Here is a 21,018-nt window from a genome sequence, read left to right on the forward strand (position 1 = left end):
AGTTTTTATGGCTGCAGGACCGTGGTGCTTTTAGCAGCCAGAAGATGACATTGACAAAGGAATGTGTTTTTGCTTCCAGACTAATGGACTGTGGCTTGACTGGGAAAGTCCCTGGGGAGTTAATGTGTTTTGCAACCTGCAGAGACAATTTGGGTTTCAGCTTGAAGAGATTAGATAATCGCTGGGTGGATCCAAGGAATACAGAGAGACATTTTGAAAAGTTGTAGAGAGGCAGTTTTTGGGGAAAGCTTTGGAGAGTAGTTGAATTCTGATCTGCTTGATGCAGAGTCCACAACTGTCTCACAGTAAGGTAGTTATAAAAGAGTAATATGTAAAGCAGAGCAGTGAACCAACTTTTTGAAGATGTTCAGCCAGAGTCTTGTAGCCACCTGGGTTGGCCACTTCCTGACTTAAAATGGAGAACTGCAAAGACTACAGGGAAATTCAGCCAACACAGGCAAAAACTAGCAAGTGCAGAAATCCTGTGTATTGGAACGTGCAAAAACCAGACAGCACTGAAACCAGCAGCCATCTGCATAGTAATGAGCGATTCCAAGGCAAAATTGCAACGCTTAAGATGAATAAAGCCAAGCCAGACTCCTCGGCGCCAGCAGGAGCCAAGACGAAGGAAGGCCAATGGACATTTAGAGACCGCCCAGCGATCAGGGAACAACTCCAGTATTGGAGAAATCGATCCAAGTGATCGGGAAGCAGTCCAATCACTTGGAACCAGGTACGGGGTCCGCCCAAAGGGGCGGGGAGCCCCTCGGGACTATAAAATAGAGTCCACAAGTTCAAATCGTCCTTCTTGGCAGGGTCACTCAGCAACTCGAATCAACTCTTGAGAGTGAACTGTCCAAGCTGCCGCATCAACCAAGTAAGTCTCCAGTCAACGCACGCTACGAGATAGGCGTTCCTAGCTACCAGTCCATACCAGCTTTTGAATCCTGCAGACTCAGATCGAACGAAAGGCCATTTGTTCCCCTGACCTGGTGGGCCAATTCCGAAGCTAAGTATAGGCCTTTTAGTGATAGAGAATAGTCTAGAAAGTAGAGTTTATGCATGAGTAGTGATTTACTGTGTATAATAAATGTGTTTTGAATCTTACTAATTGGTGTGTTGAGTTATTGATCAGTACTTGAACTTGAACCTCGTGGCGGTATCATAAAGATACCTGGCGACTCTAGAGCAAAGGTTATACAAACAGAACAAATTATGTAAAGATACAACGGGCAACATTTAAGAGCCAACCAAAAGTAAGTAACATATTACTGGCGACATCCTGATGGGACCCGACTTAGAAGTGGCTTAACCACTCCGGGAGAACCCAAAACTTGAATTAGAATCCAATTGGGAATAGAAAAACCACAAGTATTCAAGCAGTTCTGATCAATCCTCGTAATTCAGAAGTGTGTTAATGCATGCGTAACTAGCAGGGCTATAAGGTAAAACTGATAGATTTTTGTTGCGAAAAACTGTCGGGAGTTTGTATTCCGGGAAATAGCGAAAGCCGTACCCGTAATTACAGCACCGCCTTAGTACCCCTCGTTCCAAATTTTAAGAGAGTATTTAGAGAGGAAATATGGCAATGCAGGTAATGCAACGCCTCATGAACCCTGAAGAATTCGAGTTCGCAGCGACCAGAAGCAGAGTAGGTCAGTGTCCCGTTTGGGAAGAAGAGATCAGGAAATATCTCAAAGGGAAAGGATGGCCCCTTTGGAGTGAATTCTGTGAGAATAAGGAAACAGGACCTGGGAGTATAGGACATACTTGGTGGGAGAACCTGTCAGAGATTCATAAGAAAAGCTTGGGAAAAGCTCGCAAGCCAAAGGCAATCATGTCCTGTCTGGCACAATAGTGAGGCACAGAGGAGGTCGTTCGGACGCTCCGTAAAGAGATAGAAGGAGTACATCGAATGAGCAAGGTCGATGTAAGTGAGGTTGAGAAAGAGAACATAGAGTTGAGAAGGAAGTTAGCAGCAAAGGACGGAGAGGTGGATGATGCCAAGGGGGCTCACCAGTCTTGTCTGGCGCACCTAAGCAGCTTCCAGACACAGTACGAAAAGGCCTATCAGGACACACAACGTGCAGTCCTGGTAAGAGAGGAAACAGAGAAACAGGTAGAGGCATTGCAAAGGCAGTGTAGCGACCTGAAAGCAACATTACGAGCACTCCATGCTACCACCACGGAGTACAGGCAGAGCTCACTAGATCATGCGAAGTGCCGGAAGCAGATTGCAGAACTGCAGTCTTTGCTTTCAGTTCAGAATGCATTCCAGAGCACCTTTGGATCCCAGTTAGATGCAGAAGATGGCCCGGATTGGGAAGAATTAAATGAGACCGCGCATAGATATGTTCAGGGAACATGTGCGCAAGGAAAGCCCCAGAAGAGAAAAGCGCCCCAACCCCCCACATCGCAGATAGTTCAGGCACCAATGAATCCAGTAACCACCCACCGCACAGTCACATCGGACGGAGATACAGAATTTCTTTATACCACCCCCTCAACCGTGACCCACTTACGGGACGCGTGCGAGAAAATCACACCGTTCCTCCCCACCTCAGACCCCCACCACTTCTTTGCTAGAGTAAAGCAGCAGGTGACCATGTACGACCTGGATGAGCGTGAGCACGTGAAGCTCACAGTTTTGACTTTAGACCCTTCGGTCGTAGCAGCTCTTCCCGACCCACAGAATGTAGGAGGAGGCACCCTTGTAGCGATGCCTGCAGCGATCCTAGATACGATGGACTACAACAGTGGTGACCCAGTAGAAGGTCTGAATAAGTGAGGGCAGAAAAAGACAGAACACCCCACAACGTTTGCTGGACGCCTGTGGATCTATTTTACAGCAGTTTTCGGCAATTTAGACCACGCCCATTTGTCCCCAGACAACATGGCCAAATGGACCCGCACTCTTATCTCCCATGCCACAGAGGCAGGACGAAAAGCTTGCGCAAATTATGACCCCTCAGATGTGGCCCACAATGAAAAATGGGTTTTTAAAAGATTGTCCCGTGCTTGGGAGCAATCAGTTGCAAGTAAAACTGCATTTATAGCACCCGATGAAGAGCAGGTAGAAATGAACCCAGTTAAAGCACACCAGAACCCTGCATGGGTAAATGAGGGCAGGAACAGACAACCCCAGCCCAAAGCTCAAGAATGTTACAATTGCGGACAATTAGGACATTACGCATGAGAATGTCAAGCCCCCCTGAAACAGCAAAGGAATCAGCCCACAAATCCCCCCCGAACCAGCAAAGACCCAACTGCCCCGACCCCCCACCCAGGGAACCATACCCAAGGGAACAATGCACCAGAGAGCCTGCTCCACCTTTAGTGCCCAAGGGGTCATGTTACAACTGTGCGCAGTCAGGACACTTCGCCCGAGATTGCAAGAGACCTCCACCAGCTAGACTAGCCCCCAGATATGAAAGAGAACACCACCCACAGCAGCTACAGGGTCCTAGCTGCCCCATGCAAACTGTGAGTGCTTACCCACCACTTCTCCTGGCAGGGACACCTCAGCAAGGCCACTTCATTTTTGTTTCACTCCTTCCTCTCTTCTTCGGCCACACTACACTGCCTCCATATACTAGTTACACCCTAATCCAAATGTGATTTACGATGTCCTTTCTGATGAAACCTGCAGCATGTTTGTTCAATGTTTGTTCGTTAATGTTATCGTTAAGTGTTGTGTGTAAACTCGAAAGTTTTCACGACCCCACGTCACCACTCCTTTAACGCCCCCGGCTGTTAAAGGTACACGTTTGTCCCAGACAACAGTTCAGAGGAACTAGTCTGTCGGCAGACAACAATCATAACTACTCTCGTGATTCGAAGGTAATCACGAGAGGCAGCCCTCACGATGACCACATTCTTACCCGCCACGGCCCATACGGCCCACGGCCCCATTTTTCGCTCATTATGTTTAAAATTCTTTTTGTTCAGTTTTGGCAACCTATGGTTGCTTCCCTCTGCTATTTACATCCTCAAACACTAGGATGGTAAATGACACCGGCTGGCTCGCAATACGGCAGTATTTTCTTAGATGTCTAATCCAAATTTTCGGTTTAAAAAAAAAAAAAGAAAAAAATGAGGAAGTCACACATGGTGACAAATTATAAAGGGAAATTGGCACTACAAGACAGACATGCTAACGCACGAGATATTAACCAAGATAGTAACAGAAACTATGCTTGATCCACAGAATTCCAGAAGCTCCAAGAAGAGAGAAGAAACGGAAAGGAAGAGACGAAAAGAAAGGAACACAACATTGAAGACGCCATATGTGGTTTTCGTCGTTATTGTAATTTGTGTCCGGTTCCGCGCAAATGCGAACACCCTGACCCCTACCACACAGGCCGTGAATGATTCCCACCCCTACCATACACTACACCCTGAAATAGTTAATCCCGAGATATTCACCGACGCACCATCATGGTGTGATACGTTTATAACCTGGTATTCACTGTCATACGTAATTGAATCCCTTCTAGTATTGGCGATACTCTGCAGCATCGTGCAGACTATCCGCATGAGGAAATGGCGAAGGAGAGCCTACTGCTCTCGCACCCCGATATACAGGATAAGATCCCCTATTTTCGGTTATCACCAGCACCCCGAACCCCTTGATCTACAATAAAGAACATTTCTGTTGCATCTTTTGTAAATTAAGAAATGTGTTTAGTTTACAACGGAAATATTGTACACCTCTGTGCTTGACTGCCAAGCCAGGGGGAAAATGTGAATGCGGCTATTATTTTTGTATTGTTAGGAAGTTAGTATGATTGAATGTTTGAGTGAGTGTAGTTTATGAGAGATAGTTAGAGGTACCGTTTTTTGTTGTTGTAATGCATGTCCCTGTCTGACATAGCGCCACTTAGAATTGTTAGTTAACATTTTTTCATGCATAGTTATGGTCAGTGTAGAGGCCATGGAAGAGTGCTCACTGGGTCAGGAAGAGAAGATAACGCAGTTATGTGATCCTTCACGCTTCGCGTTAGGGATCACAAGGAGGGTGTGTAGCCACCTGGGTTGGCCACTTCCCGACTTAAAATGGAGAACCGCAAAGACTACAGGGAAATTCAGCCAACGAAGGCAAAAAGTGCAGAAATTCTGTGTTGGAACTTGCAAAAACCAGACAGCACTGAAACCAGCAGCCATCTGCATAGTAATGAGCGATTCCAAGGCACAATTGCAACACTTAAGGTGAATAAAACCAAGCCAGATTCCTCGGCGCCAGCAGGAGCCAAGACAAAGGAAAGCCAACGGACATTTAGGGACCGCCCCGCGATCAGGGAACAACTCCAGTATTGGAGAAATCGATCCAAGTGATCGTGACGCAGTCCAATCACTTGGAACCAGGTACGGGGTTAGCCCAAAGGGGCGGGAAGCCCCTGGGGACTATAAAATAGAGTCCCCAAGTTCAAATCGTCCTTCTTGGCAGGGTCACTCAGCAACTTGAATCAACCCTTGAGAGTGAACTGTCCAAGCTGCCGCATCAACCAAGTAAGTCTCCAGTCAACGCACGCTACAAGATAGGCGCTCCTAGCTACCAGTCCATACCAGCTTTTGAATCCTGCAGACTCAGATCGAACGAAAGGCCATTTGTTCCCCTGACCTGGTGGGCCAATTCCGAAGCTACGTATAGGCCTTTTAGTGATAGAGAATAGTCTAGAAAGTAGAGTTTATGCATGAGTAGTGATTTACTGTGTAGAATAAATTTGTTTTGATTTGAATCTTACTAATTGGTGTGTTGAGTTATTGATCAGTGCTTGAACTTGAACCTCGTGCCGGTATCATAAAGATACCTGGCGACTCTAGAGCAAAGGTTATAGAAACAGAGCATATTAAGTAAAGATACAACGGGCAACATTTAAGAGCCAACCAAAAGTTAGCAACAGTCTGAAGGGGTACTAACAGGAGTCCAAACCTGTTCTGTTGTGCAATTATTTCTTGCCGTGCTGATTTTTCAGATAGATTGAGAGCTGTATGTTTCTTGTTGTTCAATGGTAAATTGAGTAGTAGTGTTTAAGGCTCAATTGTAAGCTGTTCTTTTTTGGTGTGACGCTAGAAAGGTTAATATGTATTCATAATGAAGTTTTGTTTTAAACACCCAAGTCCTATTTCTTAATGTAAGTACTCCTGGGGTGAATCATTCTTTCCGCACAGTCTTCAAAATAAACTAAAATATTGGGGTTTCGGTCCAGTATCCTAGCCACTCTTGGGGCCTCTCGTCTCAGTTCATAATATTATATGATCAAAAGCTTTCTGCTACTTTTATAGGGGTCATTTATAATTGTCACTGCTGTTCTGTTGCACTGAGCAGTTTGGTATTAATTTCATTTGATAGTTGCCTCAGTTTTAGCCTTGCTAATATTGAAGGTTTAGCTTTATAGTTGAAGTGTTGTTGCTCATCATTGGCTAGCCGTTTAAATATCTGGATTTAGACTGTCTTCAGCAGCAGAGCTTCTCTGAAATACATGGTTTAGAATGAGAGCCCTTTAAAAGAATGTTATTGCTTGTGGTTTATACCATTTACTTTCTTTGCCTTAGCCCAGCATTCTGGCATAACCCTGTTTAGCTGTTAAAATTACTGGTAAAAACTGATCAGTGCCCCATTTACAAAGCCAGATTTGGGATAAGAGCAATAATAAAAACACTACCATTCTGAGCAGCATATCAAAGACTGAGAAGTTTACAGTTCAAATTAATCACTATAACTGGATTGCGCTGTATAAACAGCAAATGCTAGAAATATTCTGGTCTGGAAGCATCTTTGGCGAGAGAAACTGAGTTAACTTGGCAGGTCAACAACTTTTCCTCTGCTCCTATTTCATTTCCCATTTCTTTGCTGTTTTTTGGTTTACTCTTGTTTCTCCCCTTCTGCCATTCAGGTCTCCTCTCGACATGTATTTTGTTTCCTTCCCATTTTCATTGGCCAAGCACCATGGAACCTTTTTCCATTTAACCTCTCCTACCTTGCTCCGATTACAGACCTTCCCTTCCGTTCCTTTTCCCACTCTTCTTTTCACTTGCTTAAAATCTATTACAACTCTAACGTTTACAGATCTGAGGAAAGGTCATTGACCTGAAACGTTAACTGTTTCTCTCCCCACAGATGCTGCCAGATCTGAAGAATATTTCCAACATTTTCTGTTTCAGGTTTTCAATATCCACTGTATTTTGCTTCTGTATTCTGTTGTATCCAGCCATTGCCAGGAAAACTCCAGCAATGAATGTATTATGTACTTCCACTGCAAGTTGCTATATAATTATAAAACTAGAGCATCAGAACCAAGCAAAAAGGTCAATAAAACAAACATCTCAAACAAACATTCTGAAATCAATTCCTCTTTTGAAAGGGAATTTTGGTAACTTGTTTGTATTTATTTCCTTGCATTTAAGTTTCCCTGTGTGACGTCTGGCTACATAATCCTTTAACCTAAACCCTTTAACCTCCATGGTATCATACCATCATTAAGTTCCTTTTGTTTTTCTCTCACCATTGTCCCCTCTCTCTCTCTCTCTCTCTCTCTCTCTCTCTCTCTCTCTCTCTCTCTCTCTCTCTCTTCCCCTCCCCCCACACACACACACTCCACTTGGGCTATTTCATATCATAGAATTTACAGTGCAGAAGGAGGCCATTCAGCCCATCGAGTCTGCACCGGCTCTTGGAAAGAGCACCCTACCCAAGGTCAACACCTCCATCCTATCCCCATAACCCAGTAACCCCACCCAACACTAAGGGCAATTTTGGACACTAAGGGCAATTTATCATGGCCAATCCACCTAACCTTTGTTCCCTGTGTTCCGAGTTGCCCTTTGACACTGCTTACCTTTGCTCTGCCATTAACACATTTAATTTCTTTTTATGTGCCACCATCAGCACCCTTCTTCCCCTTAATCACCCCCATTTACATTCCCTTGTCTTTCTGACCACAATATCTCTGTCAATCTCCACCTATTGCTGGCCCTTTATCCAGCCTCACTTCCTCACCCCCCCCCCAACTCTATAAATCTGGCCCTTTTTCCAGTTCTCTCTAGCATTGACATAGAGTCATCCAGACTAAACGTTATCTCCCATCTCTCTCCACCGATGCTGTGAGACCTGCTGAGATTGTCCAATATTTTCTGTTTTTGTTTCAGATTCCAGTTCCATCTACTTTGCCCAACAATGTATTGAACCATTAGGAAGTCAATCTACTTCAGAGAGTTGCATCCCTGATATTTAAAATTAACGGGAATTGTAAAGTCAGCTTTATTAGTCATTGCCAAGACTTCACTATTAAGATCAGAATTCTCGCTATTGCCTCTCATCAATTTTATTTCCAAAATCTATTTTCTTTCACCTGGGCTCATTGAGAACAATTGCTAAAGGTGGCACGCTAGCACAGTGGTTAGCACAGTTGCTGCACAGCTCCAGGGTCCCAGGTTCGATTCCCTGCTTTAGTCACTGTCTGTGCGGGGTCTGCACATTCTCCCCGTGTCTGCATGGGTTTCCTCTGGGTGCTCCAGTTTTCTTCCGCTGTCCAAAAAGATGTGCAGGTTAGGTGGATTGACCATGCTAAATTGCCCTTGGTGTCCAAAAAAAGTTGGGTGGGGTTACTGGGTTATGGGAATAGGGTGGAGGTGTGGGCTTAATTAGGGTGCCCTTTCCAAGGTGCCGACTCGATGGACCGAATGGCCTCCTTCCGCACTGTAAATTCTATGATGTCTTGAAGCTCATTTTTTAAAAAATAAACATTTTATTGAGGTATTTTTGGTATAGTAACAACAACCAAATAAACAATATATATGAAACCATAAACATAGTGCAAAAGCCACTTACCTCTCATAAACATCCCTCCCTTATTGACCCCCTCCTCTAATCTAAACTACCCCCCCCCTCCTCGGCTGACGATTAATTTCCTGCAAAGAAGTTGATGAGCGGTTGCCACCTCCGGATGAACCCTAACACCGACCCTCTCAAGGCGAACTTGATTTTCTCCAAACAGAGAAAGCTAGCCATGTCCGATAGTCAGGTCTCCGACTTCGGGGGCTTTGAGTCCCTCCATGCTAATAGTATCCGTCTCCGGGCTACCAGGGAAGCAAAGGCAAGAATGTCTGCCTCTTTCTCCTCCTGAATTCCCGGGTCTTCTGACACCCCAAAAATCGCCACCTCTGGACTCAGCACCACCCTTGTTTTTAACACCGTGGACATGACGTCCGCAAACCCCTGCCAAAATCCCCTAAGCTTTGGACATGTCCAGAACATGTGGACATGGTTCGCCAGCCCTCCCGCACATTTTGCGCACCTGTCCTCCACCCCAAAGAATCTGCTCATCCGGGCCACTGTGATGTGAGCCCGGTGAACAGCCTTAAATTGTATCAGGCTGAGCCTGGCACATGTTGCGGACGTGTTGACTCTACTCAATGCGCCATAGACCATCCTCTATCTCACCTCCCAACTCCTCCTCCCACTTGCGCTTCAGCTCCTCGGTCTGCGTCTCCTTCGACCCCAAAAGCTCCTTATAAATGTCTGAGACGCTCCCTTCCCCTACCCACCTTCTGGAAACTACCCTGCCCCCTTAGCGGTAGGAGCAGGAAGGTTGACACCTGTTTATGAAGGAAGTCCTGCACCTGCAGATACCTGAATTCGTTTGCCCTCGCCAACCCAAACTTTTCCTCCAATGCCCTCATACTCTGAAAGCTCCCCTCTATGAACATATCCCCCATCCTCTCAATCCCCGCTCTCCGCCATAATCGGAACCCCCCGTCCATACTCCCTGGGGCAAACTGGTGCTTATCACAGATTGGGGCTCAGACCACTGCTCCCACATACCGCCTCCACTGGCCCCAAACTCTCAGGGCCGCCACCACCACTGGACTGGTGGAGTACTGTGCTGGCGGGAACGGCAGAGGCGCAATTACCAACGCCCGCAAACTGGTGCCCTTACATGAAGCCGCCTCCATACACACCCATGCCAACCCCTCCCCCACCACCCACTTCCTGAGCAAGGCTATATTAACCGGCCAGCAATAGTTGCTAAAATTTGGCAGCGCCAGCCCGCCCTCTCCCTGGCTCCGCTTAAGCATTACCTTCCTTACTCGCGGGGTCTTGCCCGCCCAGACGAAGCCCGTGATCACTCTGTTGACCCGCTTAAAAAAGGACTGCGGAATAAAGATGGGGAGACACTGAAATACAAATGGGAATCTCAGGAGGACTGTCATCTTCACCGTTTGCACCCTCCCAGCCAGAGACAACGGAAGCGCGTCCCATCTCAGAAAACCATCCTTCGTTTGGTCCACCAGCCAGGCCAGATTCAATTTATGCAGCCGGACCCATTCCCGCGCCACTTGGATGCCTAGGTACCTAAAGCTGCCCCCTACTAATCTAAACGGCAGCTCCCCCAGTCGCCTCTCCTGTCCCCTTGCCTGGACCGCAAACATCTCACTCTTTCCCATATTGAGCTTATACCCCGAAAACCGGCCAAATTCCCCTAGAGTCCTCATGATTTCTTCCATCCCCTCTATTGGGTCCGAAACATACAGAAGCAGGTCATCCGCTAGAGCGAAAGCCTGTGCTCCACCCCCACCCGGACCAGTCCTCTCCAGCCCATCGAGGCTCTCGGAGCAATTGCCAACGGTTCTATAGCCAGCGCAAACAAAAGTGGGGAGAGTGGGCATCCCTGTCTCGCCCCCCGATGCAGTCTAAAATAGTCCGATGTTGTCCTATTCGTCCGTCCACTTCCCACAGGAGCCTGATACAGTAACCTGACCCAGTCAATAAAGCCCCACCCGAAACCGAACCGTCCCAGTATCTCCCACAGATAGTCCCATTCTACCCGATCAAAAGCCTTTTCTGCATCCATTGTGATCACTACCTCCACCACCCTACCTTCCGGGGGCATCATGATCACATTTAACAGCCTTCTTACATTGGCCACCAACTGCCTGCCCTTAACAAGGTCCTCCCCAATAACGTCCGGAACACAATCCTTGATCCTGGAGGACAAGATTTTGGCCAGCAACTTGGCATCTACAATCAACAGGGAGATCGGCCCGTAGGACCCACACAGCTCCGGGTTCTTGTCCTGCTTAAGAATCAGTGAAATTGTTGCCTGTGACATCGTCGGGGGCAACACCCCTCTTTCCCTTGCCTCATTGAACACTCTCAACAACACCGGCCTTAATATCCCCGTGAACGTTTTATAACACTTTACTGGGTACCCGTCTGGACCCGGGGCCTTACCCGCCAGCATGGCCTTCAAGCCCTCCACTATCTCTTCCGGCCCGATTGGGGCCCCCAGCCTTTCTACCCGTTCCCCGTCCACCTTTGGGAAATTCAGCCCCTCCAAGAAGTGCCTCATCCCCTCCGGCTCCGTAGGGGGTTCTGACCTGTACAGCCTGCTGTAAAAGTCCCTAAAAGCCTTATTCACCCCTACTGAATCACCAACCAGGTTCCCGTCTCGTCCTTTACTTTCCCTATCTCCCTAGCAGCCTCCCTCTTCCTAAGCTGCTGTGCAAGCATTCTGCTGGCCTTCTCTCCATTTTCATAGAACGCCCCCCTCGCCTTTCTCAGCTGCTCCACCACCATCCCCGTGGCCAGCAAGCTAAACTCCACCTGTAACCTCCGCCGTTCCCTTAAAAGCCCTGCCCCTGGGGTCTCTGCATACCTCCTATCAATCTGTAGTATCTCCTTTACCAGTCGGTCCGTCTCTGCCCTGTCCACCTTCTCCGTATGGTTCCGGATCGAGATCAGCTCCCCCCTGACCAGTGGGAAGCCTTCAGTGCTTCCCACACCACCACTGCTGAAATTTCCCCCGTGTCATTGACCTGCAGGAACCTGAGCCGCTCGCACGTCCCTTCATCCGCCAAAAGTCCCACATCCAAACTCCGGTGCGGACGCTGGTTACTGTCTTTACTAACCTGCAGGTCAACCCAGTGCAGAGCATGGTCTGAGATTGTAATCGCTGAGTACCCCGTGTCCACCACCCCAGCCAGCAAGGCCCTGCTCAAAATAAAGAAATCAATCCGGGAATACACTTTGTGCACGTGTGAGTGGAAGGAGAACTCCTGCACCCTCAGCTGCCCAAATCTCCATGGATCCACCCGCCCCATCAGCTCCAGGAGCCCTCTTGGTTCCTTTGCCATTGCCGGCACCCTGCCTGTTTTTGAACTTGACCAGTCTAAGTCGGGGTCAATAACTGTGTTGAAGTCCCCTCCCATGACCAATCTGTGCGAGTCTAGGTCCGGTATCTTCCCCAGCATCCTCTTTATAAACTCCACATCATCCCAATTTGGCGCATAGACATTTACTAATACCACCTGCACCCCCTCTAGCTTCCCACTGACCATAATGTACCGACCTCTCACGTCTGAGACTATTCTGCCTGCCTCAAACACCACCCGTTTATTGATCAGGATCGCGACCCCTCTAGTCTTTGAATCTAGTTCTGAGTGTAAGACCTGACTGACCCAACCATTCCTCAGTCTAACCTGGTCCGTTACTCTAAGGTGCGTCTCCTGCAATATTACCACGTCCGCCTTCAGTCCCCTAAGATGCGCGAACACACGTGCCCTTTCGACGGGCCCATTTAACCCTTGAACATTCCAGGTGATCAGCCTAGTTCGGGGGCTCATTGCCCCCCCCCCCCCCCCCCCCACCCCCCCCTCTGCCAATCAGCCATCCCCTTTTTTAGGCTCGCCTCCACTGGTCCATCCCCAGGCAGCCCCCACCCCCAACCTCCTCTTGTCTCAGCCCAAGTCCCTCTCTCGTCAGCAGAACATTCGCCCCCCCCCTCCCCAGTAACAACACCCTGTAACCCCATCCCTTTACTAAATAGAGCTAGCTCGCCCAGCTAGCTTGGTGGCCCCCATCCCTGGCGCCAGATAGTCTCCCACCTATTGTCCGTCCCCCCCCCCCCCCCCCCCCCCCCCCCCCCCCCGGCCCCGCTCTTGGAAACAAACTCCAACATCAAACAATCCCCACACAATTGCCCAACAGAAAAGCACCAAGATCAAAACAAGCGCACCTCCATCCCCCAACGGTGCAAATGAAAACCTGAACTCGCTCAGCTCTACCGCTGGTTCCAAATCAATACAAACGGCATCACAAACATCTTCCATGAAACGCAAAACTAGAAACGTTTTACAAAAACAGAGAAACAAAAAGAAAAAACAAAAACATGAACGTTGCAGCCAAGTTCAAAAGTTCTCAATCCATCACCAGCCCTTTTTTTTGCAAAGTCCAACGTGTCCTCAGGCGACTCAAAATAAAAGTGCTGATCCTCATGCGTGACCCAGAAATGGGCTGGGTATAACAGTCCAAACTTCACCTTTTTCTTAAGAAGGATCGACCTGATCTGGTTGAAGCCTGATCTCCTCCTGGCCACCTCTACACTCAGGTCCTGGTAAACCCACAGGATGCTATTGTCCCATTTACAGCACCGTGTCTGCTTGGCCCACTGTAGAATGCGCTCCTTATCTGAGAACCTGTGGAATCTCACCACCATTACCCTCGGGGGGGGGTTTCCCCATTCGCGGCTTCCTCGCGAGCCCTATCCACCTCCAAGCGCCGTGAGAATGCCCCATCTCCCAGCAGCTTCACAAACATGTCTGCGATGTATGCCCCATCGTTCGTTCCTTCGGACACCTCCGGGAGCCCGACGATTCTTAGGTTCTGCCGGCGGGACTTATTTTCTAGGTCCTCCACCTTCTCCAGGAGCTTCGTCTGTTGGTCCCACAGCATCCCCATCTCCAGCTTCACCGCAGTCTGATGTTCCTCCTACTCAGCCAGCGCCTTCTCCACCTTCTGGGTCGCCCGATCCTGGGCGTCCAATCTATTCTCCAAGCGCTCAATCGACTCTTATCGGGTCCAAGCAGTCCCGTTTCTGCGTAGCAAAGCCTTCCTGAATGACTTGCATCAGCTGCTCCATAGACTACTGGGTCGACAAGCCCGAGGTCTAAACCTCCGCCATGCTGTCTTCTGTTGCAGCTACAGCCCAAGCCTTCTCTATCTTTTTGTTTCTGCCTTTACGAACACTTCTCGTCCTTCTCTCCATGCACCAAAGTGGGAATTCAGTAAACAATTGCCACTAACATCCGTTTTACCATTCAAAAACGGGGGACAGGTCGAAAAGTCCGACCAGAGCAGGAGCCACCAAATGTGTGACTTACTCCTCCATAGCCGCCACCGGAAGTCTTGAAGCTCATTTTTAATCATTACCTAAGAGTTGGGCTGACATTGGAATTGGATCTCACTCTCGTTTACTCATGTCTATAGTCATTTGAGCTCCATCGTGGGTGCTTCATTCCCGCGATCGTTGTTTGGTAGCACAGTGGTTAGCACTGTTGCTTCACAGCGCCATGGTTAGCACTGTTGCTTCACAGCGCCAGGGTCCCAGGTTCAATTCCCAGCTTGGATAACCGTCTGTGCGAAGTCTGCACGTTCGCCCCGTGTTGCGTGTGTTTCCTCCGGGAGCTCCTGTTTCCTTCCACAAGTCCCAAAAGACGTGCTTGATAGGTGAATTGGACATTCTGAATTCTCTCTGTGTACCCGTACAGGTGACTCGGGGATTTTCACAGTTACTTCATTGCATTGTTAATGTAAGCCTACTTGTGACCATAATAAAGATTATTATTATTCACTGATGCTTGGACCAAGATTCTAAATGCACAATTACAGAAGGTGCTTTTACATTTAGAGTTTCACCATTGATGGCATGTCTGCAGTTCTCCCAATACTTTCTGTTTCATTTCTAAATGCAGACAACTCCAGTCAATCCTTCTGTGTGTGTGGGGGATGGTGGCGATGGTGCACAGTAATTGCTCTCCTGATTTAAAGTGAAACAATGTTGACTGAGACATGCGTCTCCCGACTCAGTGATACAATGAGTTAGGGCTGCTCCATTCTGCTGACTCAATTATTTTATAAAATATATCATTCTTCACTCTCCTGTACAGTAGCGCAAAATGATTTTATGGCATCAGTTACTGCAAGTGCCATTAAATATATTGCAAATGAAATAGTGTGCAAGTAAATTAGAGCATAACTGTGGATGTAATTGTTTAATTTGGTCTGTTAGCAAACATTGAGATCTTTAATTGAATTTATTAAATCCAAATTTTGAGTGTGCTGCTGTGAAGAACATTACTCATTAATATTATTTTTTACAAATTTAGAATACCCAATTTGTTTCTTCCAGTTAAGGGGCAATATAGCGTGGCCAATCCACATGTTGTGGGGTGAGACCCACGCAGTCATGGGGAGAATGTGCAAACTCCACATGGACAGTGACCCGGGTCCGGGATCGAACCCGGGTCCCCGGTGCTGTTAGGCAGCAGTGTAGCCACTGTGCCACCGTGCTACTCCCTACTCATTAATACTTAATTCTACACTAATCGCTTTATAATAAATAATTTCATCAACAGAGGAAATTGTATTCATAAAGAAATATCTGCCAAATATTTAGTGATCTTTTTTCCTTGCTGATTTCCACCTCCTGTCTGGAGTGTGGTTCCATAGGCGTCGGTTGGCCTGCCAATTTTGGCAGTGTTGGTCAGCAGGCGTTTAAGCTATGGGACCTTCCAAACTCAGCTAAGCCCATTTATTACCTACAGATATGCAATTCCAACTGGGGTCACTAGATGTTGATCAGGAGCAGGTTGTTTTTCTTCTTGAACTGTTGTAGAGCTCATGCTATTCCTGGCTGACATCAAACTCAAGTCCTTCTGGCTGTTTTACTATGTAAATCTGCTGAATCCTTGTAGGTGCTTCCTGGAAGATTTCTACATTTTCCTCCTTTTTTTTTTAAACAAATATTTGATAGCATAACTTTACAGTATAAATAAACATAAAATTTTAAACCATTTTGAATCGTGCTCTTTTTTGAGCAGTTGACGTGTTATTTTGAAGTTATTGTTCACAATTATTTTGCTGGCGGCAGTCCCTTCCCCAATAGTTGCAAAGATTGGCAAACGCTTCGGCAAAGAGTCATCCAAACTTGAAACGTTAGCTCCCTTCTCTCTTCACAGATGCTGTCAGACCTGCTTAGATTGTCCACTATTTTCAGTTTTTGTTGGCATTTGTTTTGTGACAAGTGTTCCTGTCGCTCTTTCCAGGAGTCAGAATATAAGACTGCTACTTGGAGAATCATCAGTGAAGGCTGCACTTAGTGTGTGGAGCAAGGGGAGAAAAATTGAAAAAGGAGTGTTGATATGCTTAAAGAAAATACAATAAAATAGGCACAAGCTCATTGCAATTTCAAGTTTGTTCCAGCGTGTTGGCCTTATTTTCAGACATTGTCTTGTTGTATTGCAGTGTCACAGTTGGTGCAACCAAATACGCCAACTACTCTTGGCTCAGCAAAGTCACCTGCAGGTGGCAGTGGGCAACCAGCTTCAACTCCTATGAGTGTACGGGTCACCTGTTCAGGATGCAAGAAGATTCTAAAGAAGGGACAAACTGCCTATCAGAGGAAAGGCTCAACCCAGCTCTTCTGTTCCACCCTTTGCCTTACTGGACTCTCCGCATCTGCTCCAAGACCAGCCCCTCCTGCGAAAAAATCCTGCCATCTCTGCAACAAGTATGACCTGCCTTTGATTTAATAGTATTTATTTTAACAGTAAACTCTGAGGTGAGCATGCAAGCTACAGTTCATGTATCTAACAATGGTTAGCCTGGGAAAATTAGAAGCTATGCTTTCTACTTGGTCAGTAGCTGGTGCTGATATTGGTGAGTACAGCAATCCCGGTTGAACCCAATCCATTAAATCACAGCTAATCATAGGAAGTAACAGTTCTTTTATGTGGATCATACACCAGAGCAGATTCAAAGTGCCCCTTTTTGTTCAGTTACATGTGAACTGCTCAATTAGATTATTGATTCTAATTATGCTGAAGTATCCATAATATTTTAAGTTGCTATGCATTTGGAAATATGGACTTATTAAACTAATTAGCTGCACTAAGCAAATACCTTTGTACGTAAGACCAATGAGCAAGGTGTAAAATTATTAAAAGTAGTCTGTTCATGGCACCATTCGTTTTTTAAATAAATTTAGAGTGCCCAATTCATTTTTTCCAATTAAGGGGCAATTTTGCGTGGCCAATCCACCTAGCCTGCACATCTTTGGGTTCTGGGGGCGAAACCCACGCAAACACGAGGAGAATGTGCAAACTCCACACGGACAGTGACCCAGAGCCGGGATCGAACCTGGGACCTCGGTGCCGTGAGACCAGTGCTACCACTGCGCCACCGTGCTGCCCTACCATTAGGTTTTAAGTCCATAACAGGTTATACTTTAACTTTCAAGGGGAAGTATATTGATTTCTTAGGAGTTTTTACAGTTGAAAATTGTTCATGAAAAATGACTATTGTTCTTCACTTGCATTCTAATATTAGCACTGCCTCATTTACATGATATGCATTTGTTATTCACTGTTTGTTCAGTTATTCAATCTTTCTGCATTTTAACCATCCAATAGCCACTTGTGGCTGATCAACTGAAATAGTTGAATTGTTATCAACTGATTCTTCATTAGTTGACCAGTCAAAATCATTGTCATTAGAGAAGACATCTCAGGGGTGCTTCAGAGTAACTTTACTTTTCTCCCAGGTTACTTGCTTACCAGTCTTGAGGATATCTTGCCAGAAGCCTCAATGAGCATTGACCTGTTTGTGGTTGGCTGCTCAAGTGGTTTCATTCATGTTCAGAGAAAACAGGAAAAGATGGCACAGTGGTTAGCACTGCTGTCTTGTAGCACCAGAGACCCGGGTTCAATTCCGACCCTGGTGTCTGTCTGTGTGGAGTTTGCACATTCTCCCCCTGCATGGGTTTCCTCTGAGTGTTACGGTTTCCTTCCACAGTCCAAGATGTGCAGGTTAGGTGGATTGGCTATGCTGAATTTCCCCTTGGTGTCCAGGGATATGTGGGTTGGTGAGATTTCTGGTCAGGGATGGGGGATTGGGCCTCGGTTAGGGGTGCCCTTTTGGAGGATCCTGCACTGTGGGGTTTCGATGATTGTTGTTTATTTACGAGATGTGGGCGTTACTATGTTTTAAGAAAAATGTTATATTATAATGCAAAAAATTATCACAATCACGAGCTGTTACAATGCAAATGAGGCCATTCTTCCCATCGAGCCTGCGCCAACTCTTCAAATGAACATTATGACTTAGTGTCTTCTCGTGTCTTTTCCTCATACCTTTTCACATTGTTTCTATTCAAATAATCATTAAAATCCCTCTTGAATTCCTCGATTGAATCTGCCTCCAACACACTTCCACTCAGCGCATTCCACACCTGAATCCCCTGAACCACTTGCTGTGTTAAAAGGTTTTTCTCATCACATTTGTTGCGAAAACAAAGGTAGTTTTATGAGATTTTTTATTTGTATTGGTAAACCTTAGAAATTAGTTAGTTTTTAAAAAAATTTAGAGTATCCAATTTATTTTTTCCAATTAAGGGGCAATCAACCTAACCTACACATCTTTGGGTTGTGGAGGTATAACCCACGCAGACACGGGGAGAATGTGCAATCTCCGCATGGACAATGACCCAGGGCCGGGATTCTAACTCTGGTCTTCAGTGCTGTAGGCTGCAGTGCTAACACTGCCACGTGCTGCCCCTAAAATTAGTTATAGTTTTAAGTGTGTTTAATTTAATGTTTCTGTGCCTGGAAGTGTAATACCTTGCTGGAAAAGGTGTTTGTATGTCTGGGGTTTGGTTTCAATTCCAAATGTGATTCTATTGTGCTTAGAGAGGGCTACGCATGATGAGTAAACAAACCAGCAGTGGTTGTTTAGCAACTGGGGCTGTGTAAGGTAGAGCAGCTTTTAAGTTTTTGTTTAGCTAATCTGATTGCAGCTTGAGATAGGTAATGAGAGAGAAGGCAGCTCTCACATCTCTGCTGGAAGCAGTTGGTTTTAGAAGTCTAAAGAGGGAGCATCTCTCACAGCCTTGCCAGAAGAAAAGCCATTCTGTGGAGTAATGGTTAAGAAAACAGGTGCAGGAAATCTGAAGTCCAGCTAGTTGAGGATACTAGAGAAATGAAGAGATGTTTCCAAGAAGTCTGAAGTTAATAGAATCGAGGAAACTGGGAACCAGACAGCTTACTGTTCAGTAAAGTCACAGACAGTTGAAAAGGCATTGGATTGTGAGAGGCCAGAAAGATATCTGCAGTCGTGTTAAGGTTTGTGAGAAATTGCTACAGTTTGGGAGACATTACTTGAAATAATTGTGGAAATCGGTGTCTGGACCTTGAAGTTTGAGTAAAACCCTTTGAGACAAAGGAAACCTGAAGGGAGAGGTGTAAAACCTGAAAGTTTGATGGGAGCAGTGGAGGGAAAGTATGATTTAAAAGGAGATTTGAAAGTGTGACTTTTTTGAAAGCACTCCTGTGGAAGCTGGAGTTTAGTGAAATTAGATGGTTCATGGTATAAGAATCATCTGGGGGGGATTTTGAGGAGAAATCCTTTGAGGAGTGTCTTACCACAATTATCTTGTGTGCTTAAAGGGAACTTTGTGTGACAATGGGACCATTTTAGCTGAAGATGTACTTCGTAATCCGTGTTAGTCTTAAAATGTGTGTAATTGTTAAAGACAAGCAGGGAATAAAGGAGCATTGTATCATCCATTTTATTCATGTTTAATAATTTGCGGCCCTGTGACTCTGTTCCTCCATGTTTTATAAAAAGTAAAGGTTACCGTCCTTCGAGTCACGGTTCCATTCTGGGATCCTCCTGTCCAGTTAGTGCACCATTAGGGATCATAACACACGGATGTTTTGATTATATAAGGTTCATGTGCCCTTGAGTCCAAAATGACAACTGGAAACATTCCAGTGGAAAGAAAGGTATAAATTGACACACACCCAAACGGTTTCTTATTTTTTATGATCAATGAATAATTAGCGTAATTACATTCATGTGTCTGCTTTTGTGAGCTCATCTTTAAGTTTTCCGTTTCATTCAGTGTGGTCTCCATTTTGAACAGTTCGATTGTTTCTATCATAGTGAACAATCAGACAGCAGTAAAAAGATTTAGCTTGTTAGATTTGGTTTATTGATAGCACTCTTATGAGTCAGTAGGCTGTGGGTTGAAGTCCCACTCTAGAGACTTGAGCACAAAATTGAGTGTTACAATCCAATGAAGTGCTGAGGAGATGCTGCACTGTTGGAGATGCAGCCACATGGATGTGACATAAAAATAAGGCTTCACCAACCATCTCCGGTGGATGTAAAATAAGCCAAGTCACCATTTTGAAGAGTAGGGGAGCTCTCCCCTCAGTCTTAACCAATATTTATCCCTGAACTAACATCACTAATGCAGGATATATCTCATTGCTATTAATGCGAGCTTGCTCTGTGCAATTAGGCTGCCCTGTTTCCTACTTTACAATATGAGCTTCAAATGTATTTCATGGTTGTAAAGCGATTTAGGATGTCCTGAGGCCGTCAGAGGTGCTTCATAAATGCAAATCTTTCTTTAACTGTGGCAAAGGTTTGTTGTACATATTTCTTTTGATTTCAGAGCAGTTGCATTAAATTTGAACATGTTGTAAGATGAGATTGGTAGTGGGGAGGGGGGACGAGCGAGAGAGAAATGTGAACACCAGTGTCATTCAGATGGCCTTTTAGCTCATTTGATTGCTCCTTTACTTTGATGTTTTGTGTTCTCACTACTTGCGTGAAGCCAGTGGCCTGGACTCAACCCCACCCTCCTTGTTTGTTCTAGCTGTTGAACACCTGTTCCTCTGGTTGTTTGGTTACCATTTATATGAGGAAGTATTTCCTGGCACCTGTTCTAAAGTTGCACTGAAAACTGCACTTAACCACTGTGAACCTTTCCAAATGTCTTGGGAGAATAGATTTCTGTCGTCCTGCGACATTTAACATTTACCATGCAAATTCTGGCTTCTGAGCTGGTCATGTCATTTCGAGTGACTTTTCTCCTCACCTTTATTTGAATGAATCCTATGTTGTATGTTCATGACTGCCAGTGGAAATTTTGTGATATTTTATCCAAAACCCTT

The 21,018-nt window shown here is 45.9% G+C and overlaps 1 protein-coding gene across 5 annotated transcripts in view; it reads left to right on the forward strand.

Annotated features, from left to right (window-relative positions):
• LOC140418151 (zinc finger MYM-type protein 4-like) overlaps positions 1-21,018 on the forward strand; it is a 397,827-nt gene that overhangs the window by 289,415 nt on the left and 87,394 nt on the right. For all 5 annotated transcript variants that reach the window (XM_072501573.1, XM_072501589.1, XM_072501581.1 and 2 more), the window contains one exon: positions 16,304-16,568. In XM_072501573.1, the coding sequence (XP_072357674.1) occupies positions 16,304-16,568 (265 nt within the window). The remainder of the gene's footprint in view (positions 1-16,303; positions 16,569-21,018) is intronic.

The sequence above is a fragment of the Scyliorhinus torazame genome, chromosome 1 (genome assembly GCF_047496885.1).
Source record: "Scyliorhinus torazame isolate Kashiwa2021f chromosome 1, sScyTor2.1, whole genome shotgun sequence".
Classification (NCBI taxonomy): domain Eukaryota; kingdom Metazoa; phylum Chordata; class Chondrichthyes; order Carcharhiniformes; family Scyliorhinidae; genus Scyliorhinus; species Scyliorhinus torazame.